The sequence below is a fragment of the Notechis scutatus genome, chromosome 3 (genome assembly GCF_049901735.1).
Source record: "Notechis scutatus isolate UNSWTSFEM ecotype Mainland chromosome 3, rNotScu1.2, whole genome shotgun sequence".
NCBI lineage: Eukaryota > Metazoa > Chordata > Lepidosauria > Squamata > Elapidae > Notechis > Notechis scutatus.
Genome location: NC_142011.1, coordinates 54,026,197 through 54,048,869, shown reverse-complemented (window position 1 = coordinate 54,048,869; position 22,673 = coordinate 54,026,197). Strand labels below are relative to the sequence as shown.

Genomic DNA, 22,673 nt, shown 5'->3' with positions numbered 1-22,673 from the left:
TTTTGTAATGTTTTAGTTACTTATACGTTTCTCTGTGAAGTTGAAAGATGAGATACACATTATTCTAATAAATGCATATAATCTGTGGTTTGTCTTTAAGTATGAGGAAGAAAGGAGGTTGCCACACATATATTTCATCTACAGGTATTTTGCCTGGGTTACATTGGAAAAATGTGAACCATTTAAATGTTGATAAATGGACAGTCTTCTGAGACAAAACTCACCAATGTCTGGTAGATATTATTTAACCCCAACAGTTTAATATATGCCTTACAAGGATGCCAGAGGTATTTGTTGTTCTCAAGTAGACAGTAGGGACATTGGCACTTTTACCCTTAACTCCAATGCAATTTTCAATGTCAGGCACCGATTATTCTCAGTAAATACTCCAGGCTAGTGTCTTCTTAAACTCTTGTTAGCAAAATGACAGTGATTAAATTGCCTGTGGCGATATGTATGCTGACATGTGACATTTGAATTCTCAGAGGCACAGGAATGAGTGGAGTGTCAGACCAGACCTGAGTTCCATTTGGAGCTAATTTGCAGAGACTCTGCCACATCTCCTCACCCACTTCTGTGACATGAGAATTGCTTTCTCAATATTTTCAGTGCTTCTTGAAGTCAACCAAACTTCCAAACTATTGCACATACCAGCAATTTATAGAAAAGGCTCATGTTATAAAAGCAAAGCAAAACAGAAAAATGGCAAACAATCCCAATATTTCAACAAGATTATCAGGGATGGGCAACAATGAAAAAACAATCATTCTTGTAGAAGATAAAACTTTAATGAGTATTCACTGAAATCATTAAACACAACTGATGTGTTTATCACAACTATCAATCATAGGACTAGATCTCACACACAAATGCCCTGAAAATGGCAAGTCACACTCTGGTGGAAACTCACATTCAAGAAGAGTGTCCTTTTAGAGCATTAAATGCCCAGTGACTGATTCCAAGGTTTTTCATTCAATTACTGCATTCTACAAAATGTGCTCAAAGTGACTGATAGCTTGAGTTTTACTCCCTTCCCAAAAACAGAGAATAATCCTTTAAAAAAAACAAAAAACAAGCTTGAGGTGATTTTGTTGGTAAACAGCAATTCGGAGAGATCGTGAAGAATTTGCTGAACTCCACTACAGGCTGTTTTTTAAGCAGCCAAAATGGGGTTGGCAACCTTTTCTTGGGTTGCTTAGTAAATGTGTACTTTTGAGTGTGGAAATTTGGGTAGATTTTAAAGAGAACAATTTACTGTGAATAATGTAGAATGCAGATCTGAACTATAATTCAGTACATTTGATACTGGACAGAAAAAAAAAATCTTCAGAAAATCAGGAAATCAGGTCTACCTGTGTTTATATTTCATTTTCTTGATATAGTTTGCTGGCAAATTTCACAATCAGATCTTAGACAAACCAAACTCATTAATACTCATTTCCCCCTCAATGTCTTGATTGAAAACCTGCCATTTGATTTTTACTGCTAGCATAAACAATATGTACCATTCCCTTAGTAGCAGTCTATGAGTAAAATACTGGAAAACCAAGTGTCATTGGCAAATACAAAACTCTGACTGCCCCAAAACCTGAAATAAATGCAATCCAAGGATATAGATTTTTGAGGGAAAAATAATATGACAAGTACCTGGGAACTGGGCAGCATATATATTTAATAAACTATAATGAGGATGGAACATGTCTTGTGTGCATATGAGTAAGGCAATTGTCACATGGATGGGACATAAAAGCCATCCAGGTTTCACTTAGATCCAAGCTTTTTGTACAGGATCTCAAGATGATTTGCATTGCTCTTGGTCCTACTTTCCTTACGCTAGTTTATGAAGTAGGTTGGGTTGAGAATAATTTTCAATGAGCTTTCGTGGCTAAGGGGGAACTATAATTTAAATCTCCCAGCTCCTGGTTCAGTATCTTAACCACTACAAAGTATTCACTGGTTCTCTGGATCTGCCTCTAGAAACTCTTCAATTTCTTTCTTCCAGTTTTATATTTACAGGTGGTCCTTGAAGTCCCATGATGATGATGGGAAAAGTGGCTTATAACCAGTCCTTGCACATATAACTGTTGCAGCATCCTTGCAGTCACATAACTATTATCCAGATACTTGGCCTCTGGCTTGTTCTTAAAAACAATAGCTTTCAGCTTCCTACTGACAGTCATGTGACTGTCATTTGTGACTTTCCCAGTTGGCTTCCAACAAGCACAATCAAAGGGGAAGCTGGCAAGAGACTGAGAGTTGTAGTTGTATGGGGTGTTGCTTAACAAGCAGGTGATTCACTTACAGCAAAAAGTTCATAAAATTGGGTGCAGTCACATTATGTCTCACTTAATGACTGAACCACAATGAATTTTCTGGCTCTTATTGTGACTGTAAGTCAAGGACTACCTACATTAATAATCAAATCAACCCATTCCCCCCACCCACAAGTTTTCATCCATTTTTTTCTCTTTGCAGATTGGGTTTTCTCCCCCAATCAATATGTCTTTTAGGGCTGGTAATGGTTAAAGAATGGTTAAAGAATGGAAAGTAAATGAGAATAAAAGGCTTTCAATTAGATAAGTATACAAAAGAGGGTCTAACTGCATTAAGACTGCAGCTTTGTTTTATTTCAAATGTTGATAAGTTGGCAAGATTTTCAATAATCTCAATTTACTCAGGTTGGTAATACTAAAAAAGGATTAGAGAGAGCTTTCAAAAAATCCCTCACCTCCAGTGAATAGGGTTTAAGTTGAAAATCCAGTTTAATGTAAACAAGTGCAAAGCAATGGCATCCTGTTGCAACACTTCTTGCCCTCAGATTTCATACATACAAAAGTGGGGGCTGAGTTGGCAGTAACTGATCGGAAAAGATCAAGAAAGGGAATTTAGTATCATCAGTTCCATGAAAATGTCAACCCACATTAATCCTTGAAATCATTAGGAAGAAAGCAGAAAATAAGACTGCCAATATAATCATCAAGTGCTTGCAAAAAGCCTTGGGTTGAGACAGCACTCAAAATAAGTGTCCAGTTCTGTTCATTGCCCCTCAAAAATGATGTTGTGAAAAGCAACCAATATTATAAAGAACCTAAGGAGCAATTATTGGAACTGCTAACAAGCACAATGAAGGAAACCTCAAACATGGGAAATAGCATATATAATTTTGATTTTACACAGAAGGGAATAATCTGGAAAAACCAGTCATAAAGATGTTTGGATTGAACCAGACTATAATTTTTCTAACAATATTAGACATGGGAAATATGGCGATGTATATACCATTTTATACTATGCAGAAAATGTGATAGTTTCTCTAACAATATTAGATCCTAAAGTGATCCAATTAATGTTACCACTGGAGGAATTCAAGACTTTCCTCAATAAAAGGAAGTAATAATTTACCCAACAAATAGTTTTCTGTTATCAGATATGCCTACTGGCATTGAATTAACTGGCTTTCAAAGGAGAGAAAACAATTCATGGAGGTTTGGGCAATGAATAGCTACACGTTAATGCATCCACAGATTGTTTCCTTGAACAACAGGGAATATTCTTTTAGTACAGTATCAGCTAAGGAATAATAATGGAAGAGGGCATCATTCCCATATTTTGATTGTGAGATTTTAGGATAATCCTTTGGTTGTAATACAGAATGCTAGGATAGGGGAGCCTTTAGCCCCAAGCTGGCGGTGTGATTGTGTTGCTCTGGTTACAGAGGGACTGGGGCTCAGATGATGATAAGGAACAGATTTCGGAGCATGGCACACAGAGAATATGCCAAATAAAGGTATCATAATTCCTCCTACTTTTATAAATATCAACTCTTCAGATAGCAAGGATTTGTAGCAGCTTTATAATTCATCCACCGGACTAGGAAAAGGTTAATATTTTAAAGCATACTTTCAATCAGGAAACAGAATGAGACTATTGCGTCTGTTGTCTTGATCTGTGACTAGCTTGGTCCCAATGTCATACGTTTCCATAGCAACAAAAGCTAAAAATATACCATCTAAAATGGGGGAAAGGCCCACGCAGCAGTCAAAACAAACTAAATAAAGCTCAAATTGCAATCATAATGGGGGAAAAAAGTAATTTTAATAATTTCTCTGGACTTGTTCAGGAGGTGATGAAACAAGATGGAAGAAAATAATGATTCTGGAGATAGAAAGCTTGCAGTTCCATCAACTACTTGGAAAGAGGCTCAGCTGTGCCTGAAAATGGGATTCCTCAGGCTGCTTTCCATATGAGTGTGGTTAAGTGAAAAAGCTTTTAATTCTTCAATAGTGATTTTTGGTTTAAGATATCTGGCATTGTGCAGCAAACAGTGGAGCCTCATATGGTCCAAATTCAATGATTGCACAGATTACAAAGTATAATTATAAATAAATGCATATTTATATACTCAGGGAGACACATACACCACTTTACTTTAGCAAAGTTAAAAATGATTCCACTTGTACTTTTTATATCTCTGGGGTAATGTATTGAACAGCAAGAGGCAGAAAAATTTAAATTGAAAAAGTATTGGGTGTTAAAAGTAAACTTTGGCAATAATATTACAATGTTTAAGGGTAATATGATATTGGTATCACAATAGGCTACCCAAAAGCTATCTTGATATTTGTTATCTTAATAATTGATAAGAGTAATATGTAGCAACCTGAGAATTTGTTTCTGGTCAAGAGAACAAAGAAAATAGAGCTTTATGTTCAACTGGGGTATTTCTTCTTTGAAAAGAATCATATTATTCCACTGTCAATGTCACATATGTTTCGCAAGAATAATAAAGAGTTATTTTGCAGCAATACAATAGTACAATAAACTAGTGGAATTTTTTCAACTTCCTAAATTTTTCCATGCAACCACATATTTTGACTACATACATCTAGTTAAGTGTCCAACTTAATGTATCAATTTACAAAGACTCACATTCAAGTCTCTACCAATCCATGTTGGGCCATTTGTTCTCTTACTCCAATCTACCTAAGAAGATCTTTGTTATAAAATAAAGAAAATTAGAAGATCTAGATATAAATGTTCTGGACATACCAGAGAAATTGTGAATTGAGTAATGCAAACAATAACAACTGTACCATATAGGAAACTGATAGCCTAAGTTAATATCCTTATGACAAAGTATAGAAAAAGTATACTTGGAAATACAAAAACTGAAGCTGTTGTTCTTAAACTCCCACAAAGAGCTAAGATCAAGGAATGTCCACCAGTTTCTAAATTTTTCCTAATTTTACTTTGGGATTGCAACTGGAAGCCTAAGATGAAGCAACCTTTTTTGTTTTCAAGTTATTGTCCCAAAACAGATAGTTTTAGCTTAGGCAACATTACGAAAAAGCATTCTTTCATTCAGACCTTAGAAGCACGTTCATATGTGTATATATTTGCGGCTCTCTATACACACATACAGTATGTATGTATATACAATATAGACTAAAATGTAAGTACAGTAATAAGGTAAACAGCTTTTCAAACTTTTAGAAAATGGATCCAATCTAAAAGAGATTATTATCAGCACATTATGCATGTTTACTCAGAATCAATTCCATTAAGGTGGACAGGTTTTAATCCCAGTGTATATATAGTATTCATGCATATAATTCTCTAGGACAGGGGTGTCCAACCTTTCACCTTCCCTGGGCCACATTAGAAGATGAAAATTTGGTTTGGGCCGCACATAATTAAATTAAATAATTAATTAAATTAAATTAAATTAAATAATTAAATTAAATTAAATTAAATTAAATTAAATTAAATTAAATAATTAAATTAAATTAAATTAAATTAAATTAAAATAATAAAATAAAAAAATTATTATTTATTATTAATTATTTATTTATTAAAAATTATTTATTTTTATTTTATAATTTTCCGGCCAAATTTTGCAGGGGGGGGGGGAAGAAAGCTCGGCCGCCTCGTGCCTACCTCTCCTCCTGCAAATGCAGCAGCGGTGGTGGCGGCGGGGGGCAGAAGCAGCGGTGGCGGGGGCAGAAGCAGCAGCGGTGGCAGCAGCGGCAGCGGCGGCAACAGCAGGAGGTGGCGGGCGGGACTTTTGGCTGCGGCTGCCCGCCTTTTCTGTTGCTCGCCTCGCCCGCCTGCGCCTACCTCTCCTGCAAATGCAGCAGCGGCGGCGGGGGGGCAGAAGCAGCAGCGCGGCGGCGGGGGCAGAAGCAGCGGCGGCGGGGGCAGAAGCAGCAGCGGCAGCAGGGGCAGAAGCAGCAGCGGTGGCAGCAGCGGCGGCAACAGCAGGAGGTGGCGGGGCGGGACTTTGGGCTGCGGCTGCCCGCCTTTTCTGTTGCTCGCCTCGCCCCTGCCTCTCCTCCTCCTCCTCGCTGGATCTTTCATGAAGGTTGGGGTGGGCGTTGGGCCGCATTATGAGGCGACCTGGGCCGCATGCGGCCCATGGGCCGCGGGTTGGACAAGCCTGCTCTAGGAGTACATTCCACTGAACTCAGACAAGAGTCAATGTCACTATTTCAGTTTTAAGGGAACATATTCAGAGTGTATCTACATATCTTATTGCCTTCAGTAAAAAAGAATACTAAATATAGGAATCTCACATGGATTTTACAAAAGAGAACTTTTAACGATGTAGTCTTTTGGTGAGAGTGCATTTATTCAGATGTCAAGAAGCTAAAAAGAAAGTATCAGATGAAATAAAATGAACACTTTCCAAATCATTTTCTGATATCAAACATTTGAAAAGATAATTTAAGGTTAAAAAAAAAGGACTAACACACATTTTTATTTGTTTCTTAATCTAACAATACAATGAGAGTTGTATCATAAGATCAGTGAATACTTCAAAATCTGAGGATCCAACAACCTTTAATTAAGTAGTTATCACTTTACATACAAAAATAAAAAATGTTGCATTAACATTGGGAAATGTCTGTCACCTTGCTGGATAATTAATAATTACTTCAGAATTTGAGTTTGGAGAAAGTCAAGATCATAGATGAAACTTTCTTCCTTTACGTGTACTATTAAGGCTTCAACTGAATGCCCACAGCCTATTTTTCAGTGAAGCTTATTTCCAATAAAAATATATAGAGCTGTAAACTTTCAAGAGTTTACTTTGGAATCATATACATATATATGATGTATATATATGTAAGAATAATTGGGGACTCCAACCAACCTGCTCCATAGGCTTCTGCAGCCAATAGGGAGGTCAAAGATCTCTTCCTGGGCCATCCCTCCTTCACATTTCTGTGCCTAGCACTTAAAAGGTTTATAAAATATAAATATGGTTGCTAATTACTTCATTAGTGTAATGTGTAGTTTTGTTTTCTGTGTGGGCTCACATTTCTGAAGACTGTTTACCTCCTGGGAAATACTAACACAAAGATCTAATTCAGATAGCTTTTGCGAAACTATTGTGGTTAAATATTTTGCATAGTTAAACAGGCTCCATAGTATCTTGGAAAAATGCTGGCACTACTGGAGGAATGTTCTGAGCTACAGCTTTGGATGGAAGCCTTGGCATGAATCCAGAAACTTCCCCCTGGCAAATATACTGATTTATTTTCTTTTAGTAAGTATTTCGGGATTGCATGTTCATTTAGCACTTTATGGCTGTATTCACACAGCACATTTACCCAATGATACGTTTAGCACTTTATGGCTCTATTCACACAGCACATTTACCCAATGATACCTGAGCCATGGTTTATTCAATTGACTCAATGTTCTGATTCTCATAAATCACTGAATTGGAGGCTAACCATATAGGGTGGATTGTCCCAACATGCGCCTGATTAATCTGCGATCTTTTGAGTCATAAGAACCAACTTAAGGGTGAAATGTTGGCTAAAGAGATTCAAGTTAGGTATCTGACTCTCACTTTTATCATGAATACAAGTAGATTTAGCAAGCCACTTTTGGTTACAATGCACCCATCCGAAATAGCAGTAGCTAATATTACTAATGCTCTAGTTTAATGGCTTGTTGCTAGAATCTCAACCAGATAATGTAGTTTATATACTAAAGATGTTTGAAACTTCATAAAAATATTCATAGTCATTTCCAATACTTTAACAATAGTGTGTAAGGGAGGGAGATGGGCAGTTAAGAAATATAAAAATACCGTATAAAAATAAATAAAGTGGGCTATACCATTATCAATAAATGGAACCCACAAAGGGTGGGAGCAGAACACATTCTTCTCCTGGCTTCCAATGTGCCACTGGTTTAATTTGCACCTCATATCAGCTCTGCTAATAGAAAAAGTGTCTCTACAGGCAGGGTTTTTAAAAAAAAGGAAAGATGGTGTCCACAATCATGTTGAAAGTTTTACCCCTTTTTAATGTATTCTGCATGAAAAGGGGATGAGACGTCAATCTTGCAATTGTGGTTGCCACCTTGAATGTTTAGCGCATTTGCATGTGCACACCTGTGCATGCACATACACACACTGTAGATCAGGGGTGGGATACGACAGGGTTAACTATCGGTTCGGTGATTTACGAGGTTCGGTGATTTATGATGTGCTTCCCTGCATGCTGCGAGCACGCACCTGTAAATCGTCATCAGCATGCTGCGTGCAGAGAAGCAGCCTTTGAAACAGCCCTCTTTTCCTGCTTTTTTAACTGCAGCTGTGCCTCGTTCAGCAGCTGAAGTTGAAAAATCAGGAAATAAAGGTCAGGTAAGAGCCTGGGTGGGCAGGTGGGCAAAAACATCAGCAGATATAGAACCAGTTCTATGTTTGCTGCTCTTCAGAGTTACTGGTTCTACAGAGGTGGACAGAACCGGTAGAAACCCACCCCTGCTGTAGATGTGCCTGCACATCTAGGAAAGTGAATGTAGATGTACCTGCACATCTAGGAAGGTGAATGATCTGGGGAAAACAATAAACAAGCAATGAAGAATGGAGAAGATGGAGAAAAACCAGATTTAGTCCCCATTCTTCTACATTCCATTTTGTAAATAAGGCAGATTCTTGACTACTTTAGAGCTAAATTAATGGCTCCAATTTTATGAAACGTACACATTTCCAGAGTAGCTAGGGCAAATCTGTGTTCATACATTAGGTTATTAAAAATGGATTTTAGTAATATTAAGCCACAACTACAAACTACCAAGGTGTGGTTCTCTGATGTAAAGGTAGGCAACCTTTGGTTTATGGCTGTTACCTAATCCTGAAGCAACAAGCACCATATTGTTTGTTTGGGTTTTTTCCCAACATTTTTTAGATGGTAATAAGAATGGGAGGTTTTCTTCCTCTAGGAAGAAAACTATATTCTTTCTGACCCTTAAAATCCCCACAGCCACCTCAAATAGTTCTAAATGAGTCAGCATCATTTAGCAATTGATTTGCTAAGTTTCAATAACATTTTTTCCGGACACATAAAGAGGAAGGGAAGGAGGGAAGGGGAAATGGGAGCACTTTGCTTTCCAAAGATTTCTTATTCGCCTTTCCAAGATTAAATCTCCATCGACGCCAGGAAAAGGCTGGGAAAGGCCATTGACACCAATTGCAGCCGTCTATCAGCCATCTCACATAAAGTTGTCCATCAACATGGCTTAGTCCAATACATAAACCAGCCTTATTCAAATTAGTTACAAAGCTTCATGCTCCACATGGCACATTTGCCAGCATAAACACAGCTGGTATGAAGATACAGCATGGAACCCAATTTTCCCAAGCCACTGGATTACTTAATCAGATATTCTAATTAATTACGGAAGGAAGTCTTAGGGACAGAAGGTTTAAATTCTTAACACTTCTAACTTTTGCCAATTCAAAATGCTACTCTGAATACATAGAGTTGGCAGGTAAATTACATCCTCACTGTTCAAGCTTAGCTCCATTAGGTGAACATAGCAGTAGAAACCAGTACAAATGTCAGTCCCTGTAACTAAAGGCTTACTTTAAGCCAGTCTCTGCAGCAGATGAGAATAATCTAAAAGTGCATCTAGGACATTTTAGGAAAATAAAATCTATTAGGAGTAAATAGATTTTCTATACATTTTATTTATTTACATATTTGTTAGATTTATGCTTGTCTTTTCTCAGGGGCTCAAGGTGATGTACATAGCATTGCATCCTCTTGGACTTCCGGTTTGTCGGCTTCACCAGCGGCAGGGATTCGTGATCCTGCGTGATCCCTGCGGTGCTAGCCGTCTTGGTGCCTCCGATCCTGACGGATCTGGAGGCTAAGGCTGCCCCGCAGAGGCAGCCGAAGATAGGGGGATCCGGAGAGGGTGTTGCAGACCCCCTCCCCAGCCAGCTAAACCCCCTTTTCTCAAGGCGGTTGAGCGGCGGTCTGTACTGGCCGCCACAAAGAAGCCAGCAGCTGGGTAAGACTGAGCAGGAGGAAGAGGGAGAAAGTTTCTAAGAGAAAGTTTTTGGCTGACCCAGGACTTTAAGAGACGCCTAATCCTGAAAACTATGACTTCTTGAACGATACTTTGTTTCCAGAGGAGAATTTCAAGCGGCAAAACTGAGGTGCTGAAAGGGAAAGTTTACTCTCCTTCCCTATGGAATCAACAAATGGCCATTGAGAAACCTGTCTTTTTTTTTTTTATAAAAGGTAAAAACTTGGCTTCTTGTTATAAGTGGGAAGGGAGAGGACAAAAAATATTAAGATCTTGTTGGAGGAGATGCCTTGAAGATTTTGAGACTGGAAATTAATTGCAACAAGGCTCTAAAATACAGATTGGGCTTTTTTTCTTTTCCTTTTTATTGATACCACCCCAGGAAGAGAAAGTGAGAACTTTGTGCTTTGTTTGGACTGATGTCTCTGGGACTTTGGGGAATTGTTCTAACTTTTGAAACATTTTGGTTGCTTTAAGAAAAAGAACAAAGAAAAGATTTACAATGGCTTTACCTGTTGATGAACTTAAGGAATATGGAAAAATAAAGAAAGAAAGCAAGGACGCTGTGAAGGAAGCCTTTCTTTTTTAGAAATGGTGCTTGCTATTTATCAGAAAACACAACAACAGATGGAGGAAATAGAAGAAGAACAACAAGAAGAAGACGCCATCTTCAATGAATCTAAAAATTTAATTAAGAGAGAAAGGAGAAAGAGAGGAAGGAAAATGAAGGACTTAAGACTTAAAAAACACTCAAGAAAGAGAAAAATAAGATGCAAAATCAACACAATGTTACTAAGCAAAAGAAAAAAAGGAATACAACAGAGAGGGGAAGCTAAAAAGGCGGAGGTTATTAGAGGGGAGGTAAAAAGGCCAGGTGGGATAAGAAAGGAAGGGAAAAGGGGGAAAAAGGAATTTTTTCAGGGATAAAGGGTGATGTATAATTTCTTTAAAAAGAAGATTCTGCAAGGTACATAAGATGGTATTGTAGTATTTGTATTAGAAATAGAAAATTAGAATGTTATAAGAATTAATAAAAGATTAAAATATTGAAATGTTTAGTAATGATAGACTTTAAAATTTAACAAAATATTAAAAGGAATGTTTAAAATATTAAGTTTAATTAAAGAGTTTAATTGACTATTGTGTTGATTTTACTATAAACTTATTATTCTAGCATTTGTTTTTTGAAATAGATAATTGGAATGTTATAAGATTTAACATTTAGATTTATTATCTAATTATATTAATTATTTTGGGCTTATTATTTTTTTCTTTTTAAAAGTTAGCAGGTAGAATGTACTAAGCAGAATCAGATTGGGTACTAGGCGTTATTTTAAATATTAATTTAGGGGGAGGATAGAAAGGCATCATACTCTGATCAGTGATTTCAGGAGAAATCCTTTTTTTTTTTATTGTAGGGAATGAGATAAAGGGATAATTTGGAAAGAATGGACAAAAAATACAAATACAATGAATTAAATACAAATTCATAAATTAAAATGAATTAAATAAAATAGAATTAAGAAGAATGAAAAGCGGGGAGAAGTTATATAGAAGATATAGAATGGTAAATAAGATAGGTAATGGTATATAAGATGAGCACGAATTTAATTGAGTCCATACAAAGAGAGGTAGTCTGGGGCCAAACTACTTTCTTAAAAGAAGTTTTATATTTTTGTGTTTTGTGTGTTCATGTTTGTTTGAGAATTAATAAAACCTCGGAAGAATGTTCGATGAGAATAATGGTAATCAAGTCAGAGAGAAATGTAGATGATGATTATAAATTGGATAAATATAGAAAATAACAATAATAATAATGAAATTGAATACAAAAAGAGAAATAATGAGAAATTTGCTAAGATATATTTATATGTCCATATGGAAATGGTGTAAAACAGAATTATGTTGTATAAAATAATATTTTACTTGACTTGTAAAATTAATAATGGAAAGAGGTTTTATGTATTCAATGGTTAATGATGGTTTGTTTGTCTTTAAAATTAATAAAATTTGTTCAAAAAAAAAAAAGCATTGCATCCTCTTATTTCTCCCTGTAACCATCCTGTTGGTAAGGCTGCATCATAACAAAATGACTGGCCCCAAATCATCCGGTCAATTTCCATGGTAGAGAGTGGACTTGAACCAGGACTCATCAACCCCAGTTCAACAGCTTCATCAGAACACAACCCTGACATTTGTATGAAATTAATTAAGAGAGGAATTTGGTTTGCTTTCATCTCTTCAAAATCTCTGAAGTTTTCTAAGAAAAATTTACAGGGATTAAAAAAGATGCTTTTAAAAACAAAACAAAATGAATTTAAGTTAAATCTAGTGCAGCTCTTTAAATGATTTACTTCCCTCCTGAAAATGTCAGAGGGCATTTTCTTGCTTTTGATTCATTCAGAGCTTTCTCAGAACTAAGCTGTGTGTTATTAACAGAAAGCATTGATGTGAAACAGTGTAGCAGGGCTGAGCTGCTAATCAACAAAAATATGCTGATAAAAGCTACAATTAATGCACAGCTCTCAAACGAACACAGATGCAGAGATTCAATTGTGATATAGGAAATCATCAAGCTGAGTGAAGAGTATATTGCTCTGATAATGGAGCTAATCATCTTTGGGTGCTCTTGAAGACGTCCCTCATCAGCAAGACTCTCGTTCCTGAATTGAAACAGACCTTTGCTGTGGACTGACAGCAGTGGCAGTTTCTATCAATATAGTAGTAATCTATTGCCAGTGTTTCTCCCAACAAACCTTTTCTATTTTTCGGGTTCATTCCCATCCATTCATCATTCCCTAAGTACATTTCCATTCCATCTGCGAAGCGGAGAAACAACCTTCCCAAGGAGCCCTCCCCGCTTTTGTCTTTTCACTAACGCTGACAGAATAACAGCTCCCTAATTTAGAACAGCTCTCAGGACTGTCAATGTTTTTTTAAGCCCCCTTAAAAATCTTAAGAGAGGAAAAGTCTTTTGTATCACTAAATTTCTGGATGTGACAGCTTCTGCCATGTTCGGTGCAAATTCGTGGAGCCATGGAAGTTGTTGAGTTTAATATTTAAAATATTGAGATATTAAGGTGAAATACTAAACCTGTTATCTTTTTCCCTTCTATACCGACAATAAAGTGAACCTCAGTCTGGGGACAATTCTTACCCTTACCTATCCAAGCCATCTTTGCAGGAATCTCTTTACCTCCCATTAATTCTTTCTACAACCAGGTTTAATAAATTCATCCTTGGCTTAAGCCCCATTTCCTTTTCTTTGTGGATTTTTAAGTCAAGGTCCACGTTTGGTAGTCAGTGCTTATAGGTGACTGCAGTACATCTGTATGACAGATATGAATTTTTCATCTAAAAGCAGATGACAATACCGAGCCAACTTTGGCTGATCTAGAAATTGAAGCATGGCTGGTTCTAGTTTGTTCCAGATGGCTGAGGAACATCTGGGAAATCTAAACTGGGGGTGTTGGTGTTATAATTGATTTCTTCTAACCTGATCTTTTCCAAACTGGTCCCTCTAGGTATGTTTGGATTACAACTCTTAAATCTCCAGCTATTCTAGAAACTAAGAACTGTGATGGTAATTTGGTGGACCAGTTCTAACATCACTTTTAATGAACAAATCATGCCAGATGTTAACACTAATTCTGTGAAACTTGTACCTGTCATAGTCTCCATTGCACAAGGCTCGCACAGGGATAGCGAATGATTGCCATACTGGATTCAGAGTGTTCTTCACCACTTCAGTTTTATGACAAATGGTAAATCTAGAAAGATACACAATGTCCATTTAGTTATAAGCTAATTCTCAGAAACTGAAGAATGCCTTGGGTTGGACAACAATAGAGAAGAAAGGAAAAATCTCATTGTTTTTTGAAATATGCTTCTCCAAATCACCATGGACGATGAAAATTGGCATTGGGTTGGATCAAGATAAAAATGGATCACTTTAATAGCTGTAAACACTGGCATTCTCCAAGCGCTTGCAGCGGAAATAAGCACCAACTTCATGCAATATTAGCTAACATTTTTCACAGAGGATATAAGTATTTCCTATTAAAATTATACTTTCATTAGCACAAGTAGTGCAATATCCATTCCCACAGAGAGAAAACTTGCTGAAAGCAGAACAAACTATATTGGAAATCAGTTTAAAGCAATACCCAGCAATATATGGCAATATCTCTAAAGAGAAGCTCGTGTTCTCTCAAACAAGGCAGGAGATTTTTTTTTTCCAGGCAGGGCCTGTGTTTTTAAGAAATAATCTGCTGGGAGCCATGTTCCAGTAATGACCAGAGCCAAAACTGGGCAGATCACTCTTTTCTTCTCTTTTTCTAATTAGCTCAACTTTCCATGATGTCCATCCTTGCTCCTACCCAACCTACTATTGGAAGAAGGACAGATCATTCTTGCTACAGATTGAAAGTGATCTTTTGCAAAGATCCTCTGATGTTTAAGGCTACATGACTCATAGACATGAATTACACAAATCTAGCATTCTGATCGTCCTTGCTGTAATTTTTGGGGGGCATTTCAATGAGAGTTTGCCTAGCACAGTGGTAGCCTATCTTAGCTCTAGACTCCCCAACTGTCAGATTTTGATTTTGGGAATATGGATCTCCACCCTGTTCAGATAAAAAATGTTACTGTCTAAGCCTGGGAATTTGGATGCAAACCAATATTTTATTTTGGCATCAGCCTTGCACTTTGAAAATTGAGGAAAATGTTCTCAATTTCAAGGAGATCTGACTTTCATTTACCTATTTAATTATTCTGAATGGTCAGCTAGGGAATTGTCTTGATATTAGTTAACTTTCGCCCAGACCCTTTCTATTAAACACAACATCTCATTTCACTTCTTGCTGGTTTAGTGAACAACTTCAGGAATATTCATAAATCATCTTTTTAAAATGATCCTGAAAATTTAGCATGCTTAAGTCTTTTTATTTTCTCCTGTATCAGCTAAAAAAATTAATCAACACAGTTTTTTTACTTGAACTGGTCCAAAAAAAATATTTCCAACTCACAAGAAATGTTTGGTCAATTGACATGGTGGCCATCATAGTATGACCACACATAAGAACACATAAAGCTTAAATCACACAATCATAGCCATCATCTTGATTTTTTTTTAACCACATTCTATAGATACCCTAATTGTTAAGACTGCAAAACTGGAAGAATGCTAAAAAAAACCAAAACTCTTATCCACATTGAGTTTAATAATCCAAGCCTCACCTAGTCAAGTTTTTCTTTTTGATGTTCTCTCAGACTGATGGTCTTTCCAATGGCTGTATTTTTGGATGGAATGTGAGATCAAGAACATTTAAGAAGAAGGGACCCATTGTTTTGGTGTCAAGGCAGATTATATATGGCTATAATAGTCTTGTCCATGATACGCATTAGCCTGGACAAATTCTTTATATGAAGCTTTTAAAAGTTTGCTTACTAAGGAAAGCCTAAGCAGAGAGCAGCAACCAGCTACACTGACTGACTTAAACAAAACCTGTTGGATCTGACTGGTATTTGAAAGAATGATCATCAGAAAATGCAGACTTATAAGCTAGACTGGGAAATCACAAACAAAATTCCAGAATAACCAGCAAAGTATTAGTGGAAAATTTCACTGTGTGCTAGTGAAGAGCCAGTTAAAATGGGGCAAATCTGTTCCCAGAAAAAAAACCATTTGTACTCACGTTCCATCTTCGTTACTTCTGAAGAATACCATGAAAGGGTCTGATTTTCCAAAGAAGTCTTTCTTGTCCAGCTTGTTGGCACAGAACTGCATTGTGGCCACATCCTTGGAATTGGAAGCAGAAAATATATTGTCTAACAGCATTGCTGCTGAGCTAACAGAGCAATTTTAAGAAGTTGCACGGGAAAGTGGTACAGTAAAGCACTAAACATAAAACAACAGAGTTTGCAATTAACCCAATAGGAAATTGAAAAAGAAAGAATGAGGCTCATCACTGAAGAAATTCTAATCCAGTGTATAACTGAAAGGACTATAATAGCATGAGCAAGGCTTGAAAAATCTGGGAAAGCTATCAGCTTGGCATCAAACAAGGATACTGCACCTACAGCTAAGATTTTTAATCATAGACTTTGGTACTTGGGTATTTTCTTTCCCCATCACCAGTCTCTTGAACATGCACTGAAGCATGCTAAACTTTACAGAAGAGTTACAGCTTGCCAATGATTTTCATAGTACATAAATCATCCACTACACTTTTCACTGGCATTTAAATCAATCCAGGCCATTAGGATTATAATGGAACTAGCTACTTTCGTGAGTTAAAAAAATATAAACAACTTCATATGTTTATCAAAGCGTCACTTCTGCTCTGTGAACACACACACACACATCTTGTTAGGATTGGCATTCTATAAATACAATAAACATATTTCACTTGCTAAAATATCCCCCGATTCATCTATAAGTTGCATTTTGATTTGCAAGAATGTGTGGATTTTATGTAAAGTTTCCCCTACTCTGCATTTTATGCGTATTTTTTTTCCTAATGTAGACAAATCACTTCTGGAGCACTCCTAGATCCTCTGTACATTGCTGTTCTATCAGGTCTCCCTAATCTCTTACCTATTTGCCACAGTTCAAATCATCCTGTGGATTAGGTCCAATGCTCAATTTTATCAAAGTAGCTGTGATTTTGTGCTCTGAGATATTTCTCAATTAGCTCTGTATCATCTACAGATTTGATAAGTATGCCTTCCATTGCATTTCTAGGCTATTTATCTAGATACGGAGTAGCAGGAGGCCAAGGATAGAGTCCTGGGGAATTTCATTTAATCCTTCCCACTGGGATAATACAAAACTACTCACAAACTACTTGGATGTGATTGTTCAGCCAGTTAAAGACCTAACAGACCACAGTATCATCTAGCTCAGGGGTCTCCAACCTTGGCAACTTTAAGACTTGTGGACTTCAACTCCCAGAATTCCTCAGCCAGCTTTCCTGACTGAGGAATTCTGGGAGTTGAAGTCCACAAGTCTTAAAGTTGCCAAGGTTGGAGACCCCTGATCTAGCCCACATTTATCCTTTCTGTCCACAAAAATATCATGAACATCCGTGACAAATGCTTTTCTGAGATCAAAGTATATTACATTTACATACATTGCATCCTCAGTCTTTCAAACTATTCATGTTTCATGAAAAGAGGAAAGACCAGAACAGTATTTCTCTAGATTGGCAACTTGAAGATATGTGGATTTCAACTCCCAGAGTTGAATTGAATACATCTTCAAGTTGGAATAGAAAGACAGCACACAACTAATAACCAGTTAACTCCTAGTAACGATAACATCCTTTTAAAAATGTTTATAGCCATGCTTCCTGACAATTTATTCAGCAGAGATGCTAAATAATAGGTGCATATTTTCTCAGGTGCTCCCTCTACCATTTTGGATATTGGTTGCTCTTATCCAGTCTTCCAGCACTACCAGGAATTTTCAAAGATCACAATCAGTCGGCAGGAGTTCATGTATAATACATTTTTTTCCATTTCATGCTCGCCAGGACCAACTAATTTGGCTTGAACTATCTGCAGATACAACATAAGATATTCTTATGTTAAGGAAATAATAGCCTTGCTGTTGTAAGCCAAATGTTTCAAGCTGTAAAATATTGAAGATCACACTGTGTCTTGAAGTGTCATGTTAGAGATGAAAAGTCAGTTTGATGAGACTTTTTCTACCAGTAGGGAACCATGAAAGGAAGCCAGAGAAGAGATTAGTACCCCACTTATCAATCCTTTCTGATTCCAACTCAAGGCATTTTCGTTCTACAAAATTCTCTGCCAGTGCTGCTGGAGGCAGACAGCAGTGGTTATTTTCCAGGAGAAAATGAGTGAATTACTATGTGTGTATGAACACTGCATTTTTACAAAGGTACCATTTTAACTGGGAGAAAAATGTGAGTACAGCATGCAGGGTAAAATAAAAAGAGGACAGTCAGGATGTCTTTGCTTCTTTGAAGAATTGTTATTACCTAGTAAGGCATTTCTAATTTTCTTTTCTTTTTAATTTTTATTTACTAACCTGGACTTCATAGATTATAAACAAATACCTAGGGTTGTTTGAAGCTTAAGGTGCAGAAAAAGATTAAAAAAACACAGATCAGAAATGTAGATGGTAGAATTCAAAAGAAGCACAAGTCCAGGCAGGTTGACTTATGAAAACACAAGCAAGCTTCCTTATCTCTGCTTGTGGTATATGTTTTCATGCTTCCTAAGGGAGTTTGGAAAGCATTAAGAAATGGAATATCACTGCTCTTTCTGGTTAATGTACCTTGCAAATCATACAGGAAAATGCATAAGGAATGAAGCATTGAACTTGCACAACAGGGTGACAAATAGCATTAATATAAGATATATCTCAGGAATTCTTATGTCTCAGGAGCAATGATATATAAATAAGCACTCAGGATGCAAGAATACACAAAATGCCTCTTTCCATTTAAGAAAGTTGCCCTCCATCCTAAAAATATCCTTGGGGATTAGAGATGGAAGAGAATCTTGATCAATTTGCATTCGGAGATAAATGTAATAAATTTACCCTTCCTAAATCAATATGGAACTAGGATCCAATTATCCTATGATATTAACACTTTTCAGAATCTTGCAGTACAATCTCCTACATAAAAAATAATATGAAAAATGTGTATTTCAGGGGGATATGCATATGTAAAATACCTTTAAGGGAAACACCTTATATAAATTAGCAAATAATCAGACCTTGTTCCTTGCCTTGTGGATGTGCTCACTGAAAACAAAAGATATCCTAGGGAAGGTCATTAGAGTAACTCCTTAAGGCTGTTGGCTCTCCAGTACAATGGTTTCTTCACTGACATTGTTTGAGATCAATGAATATGGATGAATCACATGAGCTTCAGTGGAAGAAGCATCTTGCAACATTATCTAGTCTCCTTAGCAGGTACAATACAGCAGTTTCTTGTCCATTTGACTGACCTCCTTTTCCAAGCTATAGTCATGAATAGACCTTTGAAGTTACAGTGATGTTAGTAAGCCACAGGCAGGAAGATATGGCTTTAGCAGAAGAAATAGAACCCCTTCCTGCTTCTAATCATGTTCTTTGTGCAAGGGAAAGAGTTAAGCCAACTTCTAGCACAGGCTGCAGGACTGCTCATGTAAAGCTAATTGCTTAGGTCTCGGTTTGTTGTGATGGAAAAGGGAGTTAAATTCCCTTTACAGCACAACAGATGGGCTGCTTTGAACGCATTCAAGCATACCCCTGAAATTCGGAGTGGATCTTATGTCTAAAGTAGCATGCAATAACAAAGGTTGTGCATTTTGTGAATTGAAAGAGTAAATACAAACATGCAAATCTTTCCATATATGATACTTTAGATAATATACAGGGCATGTGTATCAGCATTCAAGCACAAAAATAAGCAATAGAGATAAAATACAACATGATGTAATTCACCTAAACTTTCACCATGTACTGTACCATGGTATGTGCATCCACTTCCACAGACATACATGCAAAACACTTGTCCATGGACGCATGGGTGAGAAAGTGCTGATCTGCATGCATTTTTGAAGGCATGGGAATTTAACCCAAGTTATGTCTGAGGACAAAGAATTGCACAAACATGTGTAGGAGAAGAAATTAGGATTTTATCCCTCTTGTAGATGTCAGACTTGTGGGCGAGATGAGGTGAGATTGTGATATTGTTTGTGTTAACTTCTGTATGGGGAGAAAAGGAGATTGAAAATGTCTGGCTTTGCTGGAATTTAGACAGGCTGATCTTTTCCAGAAAAACAGCCATGGGTTTGTTTTGCTCTCTTTGGTTTCAGCAACAAATTGGCTGTGGCTGTAAAGAGATAATAAACCTCTAATGGCCCACCAATACTTGACTGTTGGGAATCACCCAAGCCTTGTCTCTTTGTCTTATATGTCACCAACGCAACTCAGCCATAACTCTTAAAGTCCCAGATGCTCTGAACCTTTTCCTTGGAAGAAAGCATGTTTTTTTTCTGTCTATAGCCAAAAACAAGTTTGAGGGCATCTTTTAGGTCAATTTACTGTAATGGAAACGGGCTGTGAAAAAACATCTATAGCAGCTTTCCCCAGATGGAATAAACTACAACTATATATTTAGCTTGACCAGCTCTCAGACAAGAGTGAAACTCTGCCTTTTATGATGTGGGTCCACTGAGAATAATTGTTCCAAGTTGATCTTGTGAGCTTCCTAACTAAGTAGAGGATGAAATCGTGGCCTTTCTAGTCTTAGTGCAGCACTCCAACACAATCTCTGTGCCTTGGAGTCAACACTAATCCCTGGCAATGGCTTGGACTAGTAGTTTTTGTGACAAGATTGCAAAGTAGTTTGTCTTTGTATACTTCCTAGGGCTGAGAAAGAATGACCGGCCCAAAATCACACAGTTAGCTTTGTGACATAGTCTGCAGGTTTCCAGCCTAGTGCCTTAACTGTTGCTCCAAATGGATTCTCTATTGCCTGTCTGTAGCACAGTTCACTATATATCCTCTATATCTTGCAGATATTATTTCATCCAGATGAAGAATGAAACATTTCTTCAATATTGGATATATCACAGCACACCCATTTAACTCTGAGATCTACTATCTCCCAGGGGACTTCTGGGTGTGCTGTGATATATAACAAAAAGGAAAGCAGGACTTGCCCCCCACCCCAATATTCATGCTCTAATTTCCAGTGCCATGATAACCTGGGATATGAAGTTACACAACTCGATAGATTTATATCTGTTTCTCTTCAAATACCCTGTTAGCTATTGAGCCCATAATCTTCTTTTCTCCATTTTTTAAAAAGATATTCATACATTTTTGGTAATCATCTATTATTATCTTTTAAGCAGAACAAATCTCAGCTTCCAGCTATAAGAATTCTTCAGGTACTAATTTGACTGTAATCTTGGTTCATGTTCCCAGAATTATTATGGGAAATATTCAGCTAATAATTACATAGATTTCCCTCTTGGAGAAGCAGGGTAAAATATCTTGCTGCAGCCTCATGACTCCCTGGAACTGCCCAGTTTACTTTTCTGCATATATTTTATTTCTGCTGATCTACAAGTGAGGGTTCATCTAATTTACTTCAGCATGGTACATCCTGCTGAGAGTTCTACCAAGATCATGTTGCTGGCCACTATCAAAGTATTTCGCTAGGAAAGCATGTTATATTTCATTTAGAACTAGGCCTTTTTCTGCTACAGCCCTGCCTTGTAGAATATTCGAAGCTAAGAATAGCCCCAACGCTGTTGGCTTTTCGCAAAACTTCAAAAACTTGGCTATGTAACCAGGCCTGGGGCTTGGAATGTGTTAAGGGTCTTGTTACTTGGCTTACTCAGTATTAGTTGATTAACCATCATGGCTAATGTTTCTACTTAATTATTTTGTAGATGTTTTCATTGCTGTACAGTTTTTAAAATTGTTCAAGTGTTTTATAATTTTAGAATTGTAAACCATCCAGAGTCACTTGGTTGAACTGAGTGGCTATAGAAATTGAATAAATAAATTAGTAAATTTCAATGGTTTTACTAAATATCCATAGGTCTGTATGTATACATACAGCTAGCATTTTCCCCCAGAAGGGGAAGAGATCTCCAGCATTCTAGTACTGAAGTTGTGTGGATCAGGACACATAATAAAAACTTTTAAGAATAGCAGTTTTTAGATGCAACTTGCTTAAATAAATACCTTATGTGTGGTTCTGCATCACCAAAAATAATATCAGAGTCTCTCATTATCTTCCGCAACATGATATCTCTGAGTCGGATGCAGCATGGCATATCTGTGTAACTTTAACAAAACAACTTTCTAAACCATCAGGGACTCCATAGCACTGGGGCTTTTGAATTCAAAGGCATATTTTCTTCTTTTGACGAGCTTTTTGAAAGCAAAGACATGAACAAAAATTCAAAGATAAAAGAATGACTCACCCTACAATTGCCCAGTTCTTCAGCTGAGAGAATGATGGTGCCACACTTTTTCCCCGGAATTTCTCTATAATAAGAGACAAAATAGTTTATGAAGTGGGTAGAAAGGGGAGGAAAGAGACATCCATCTTTGCCCCCAATGCAAAAATAATGTCAAATTTATTTTTTCGGTTCCATTTGCAGTGTCTCCTTTTATGAAACCCCAAAATGTCAGTAAGTTTGAACTTTCCATACCTGTAACTCCTGTTATACATTCTGCAGTGGAGTAGAAGGAAGAAGGGATAGCTTTGAGGGGCAGGCTAAACAGCCACTACCAAGCCAAAGGCCAGATAGAGGATGTGTCAATATAATATGAGTAAACAAACCCATAGTTCACA

The 22,673-nt window shown here is 37.1% G+C and overlaps 1 protein-coding gene across 3 annotated transcripts in view; it reads right to left on the bottom strand.

The window, feature by feature from the left end:
• Nucleotides 1–22,673, bottom strand: part of CPNE5 (copine 5) — a 130,400-nt gene that overhangs the window by 31,493 nt on the left and 76,234 nt on the right. For all 3 annotated transcript variants that reach the window (XM_026677889.2, XM_087959961.1, XM_087959960.1), the window contains exons 8-10: nt 22,300–22,363; nt 16,032–16,135; nt 13,998–14,102 (exon numbers count right to left, since the gene is read on the bottom strand). In XM_026677889.2, coding sequence (XP_026533674.1) covers nt 13,998–14,102; nt 16,032–16,135; nt 22,300–22,363 — 273 coding nt within the window. The remainder of the gene's footprint in view (nt 1–13,997; nt 14,103–16,031; nt 16,136–22,299; nt 22,364–22,673) is intronic.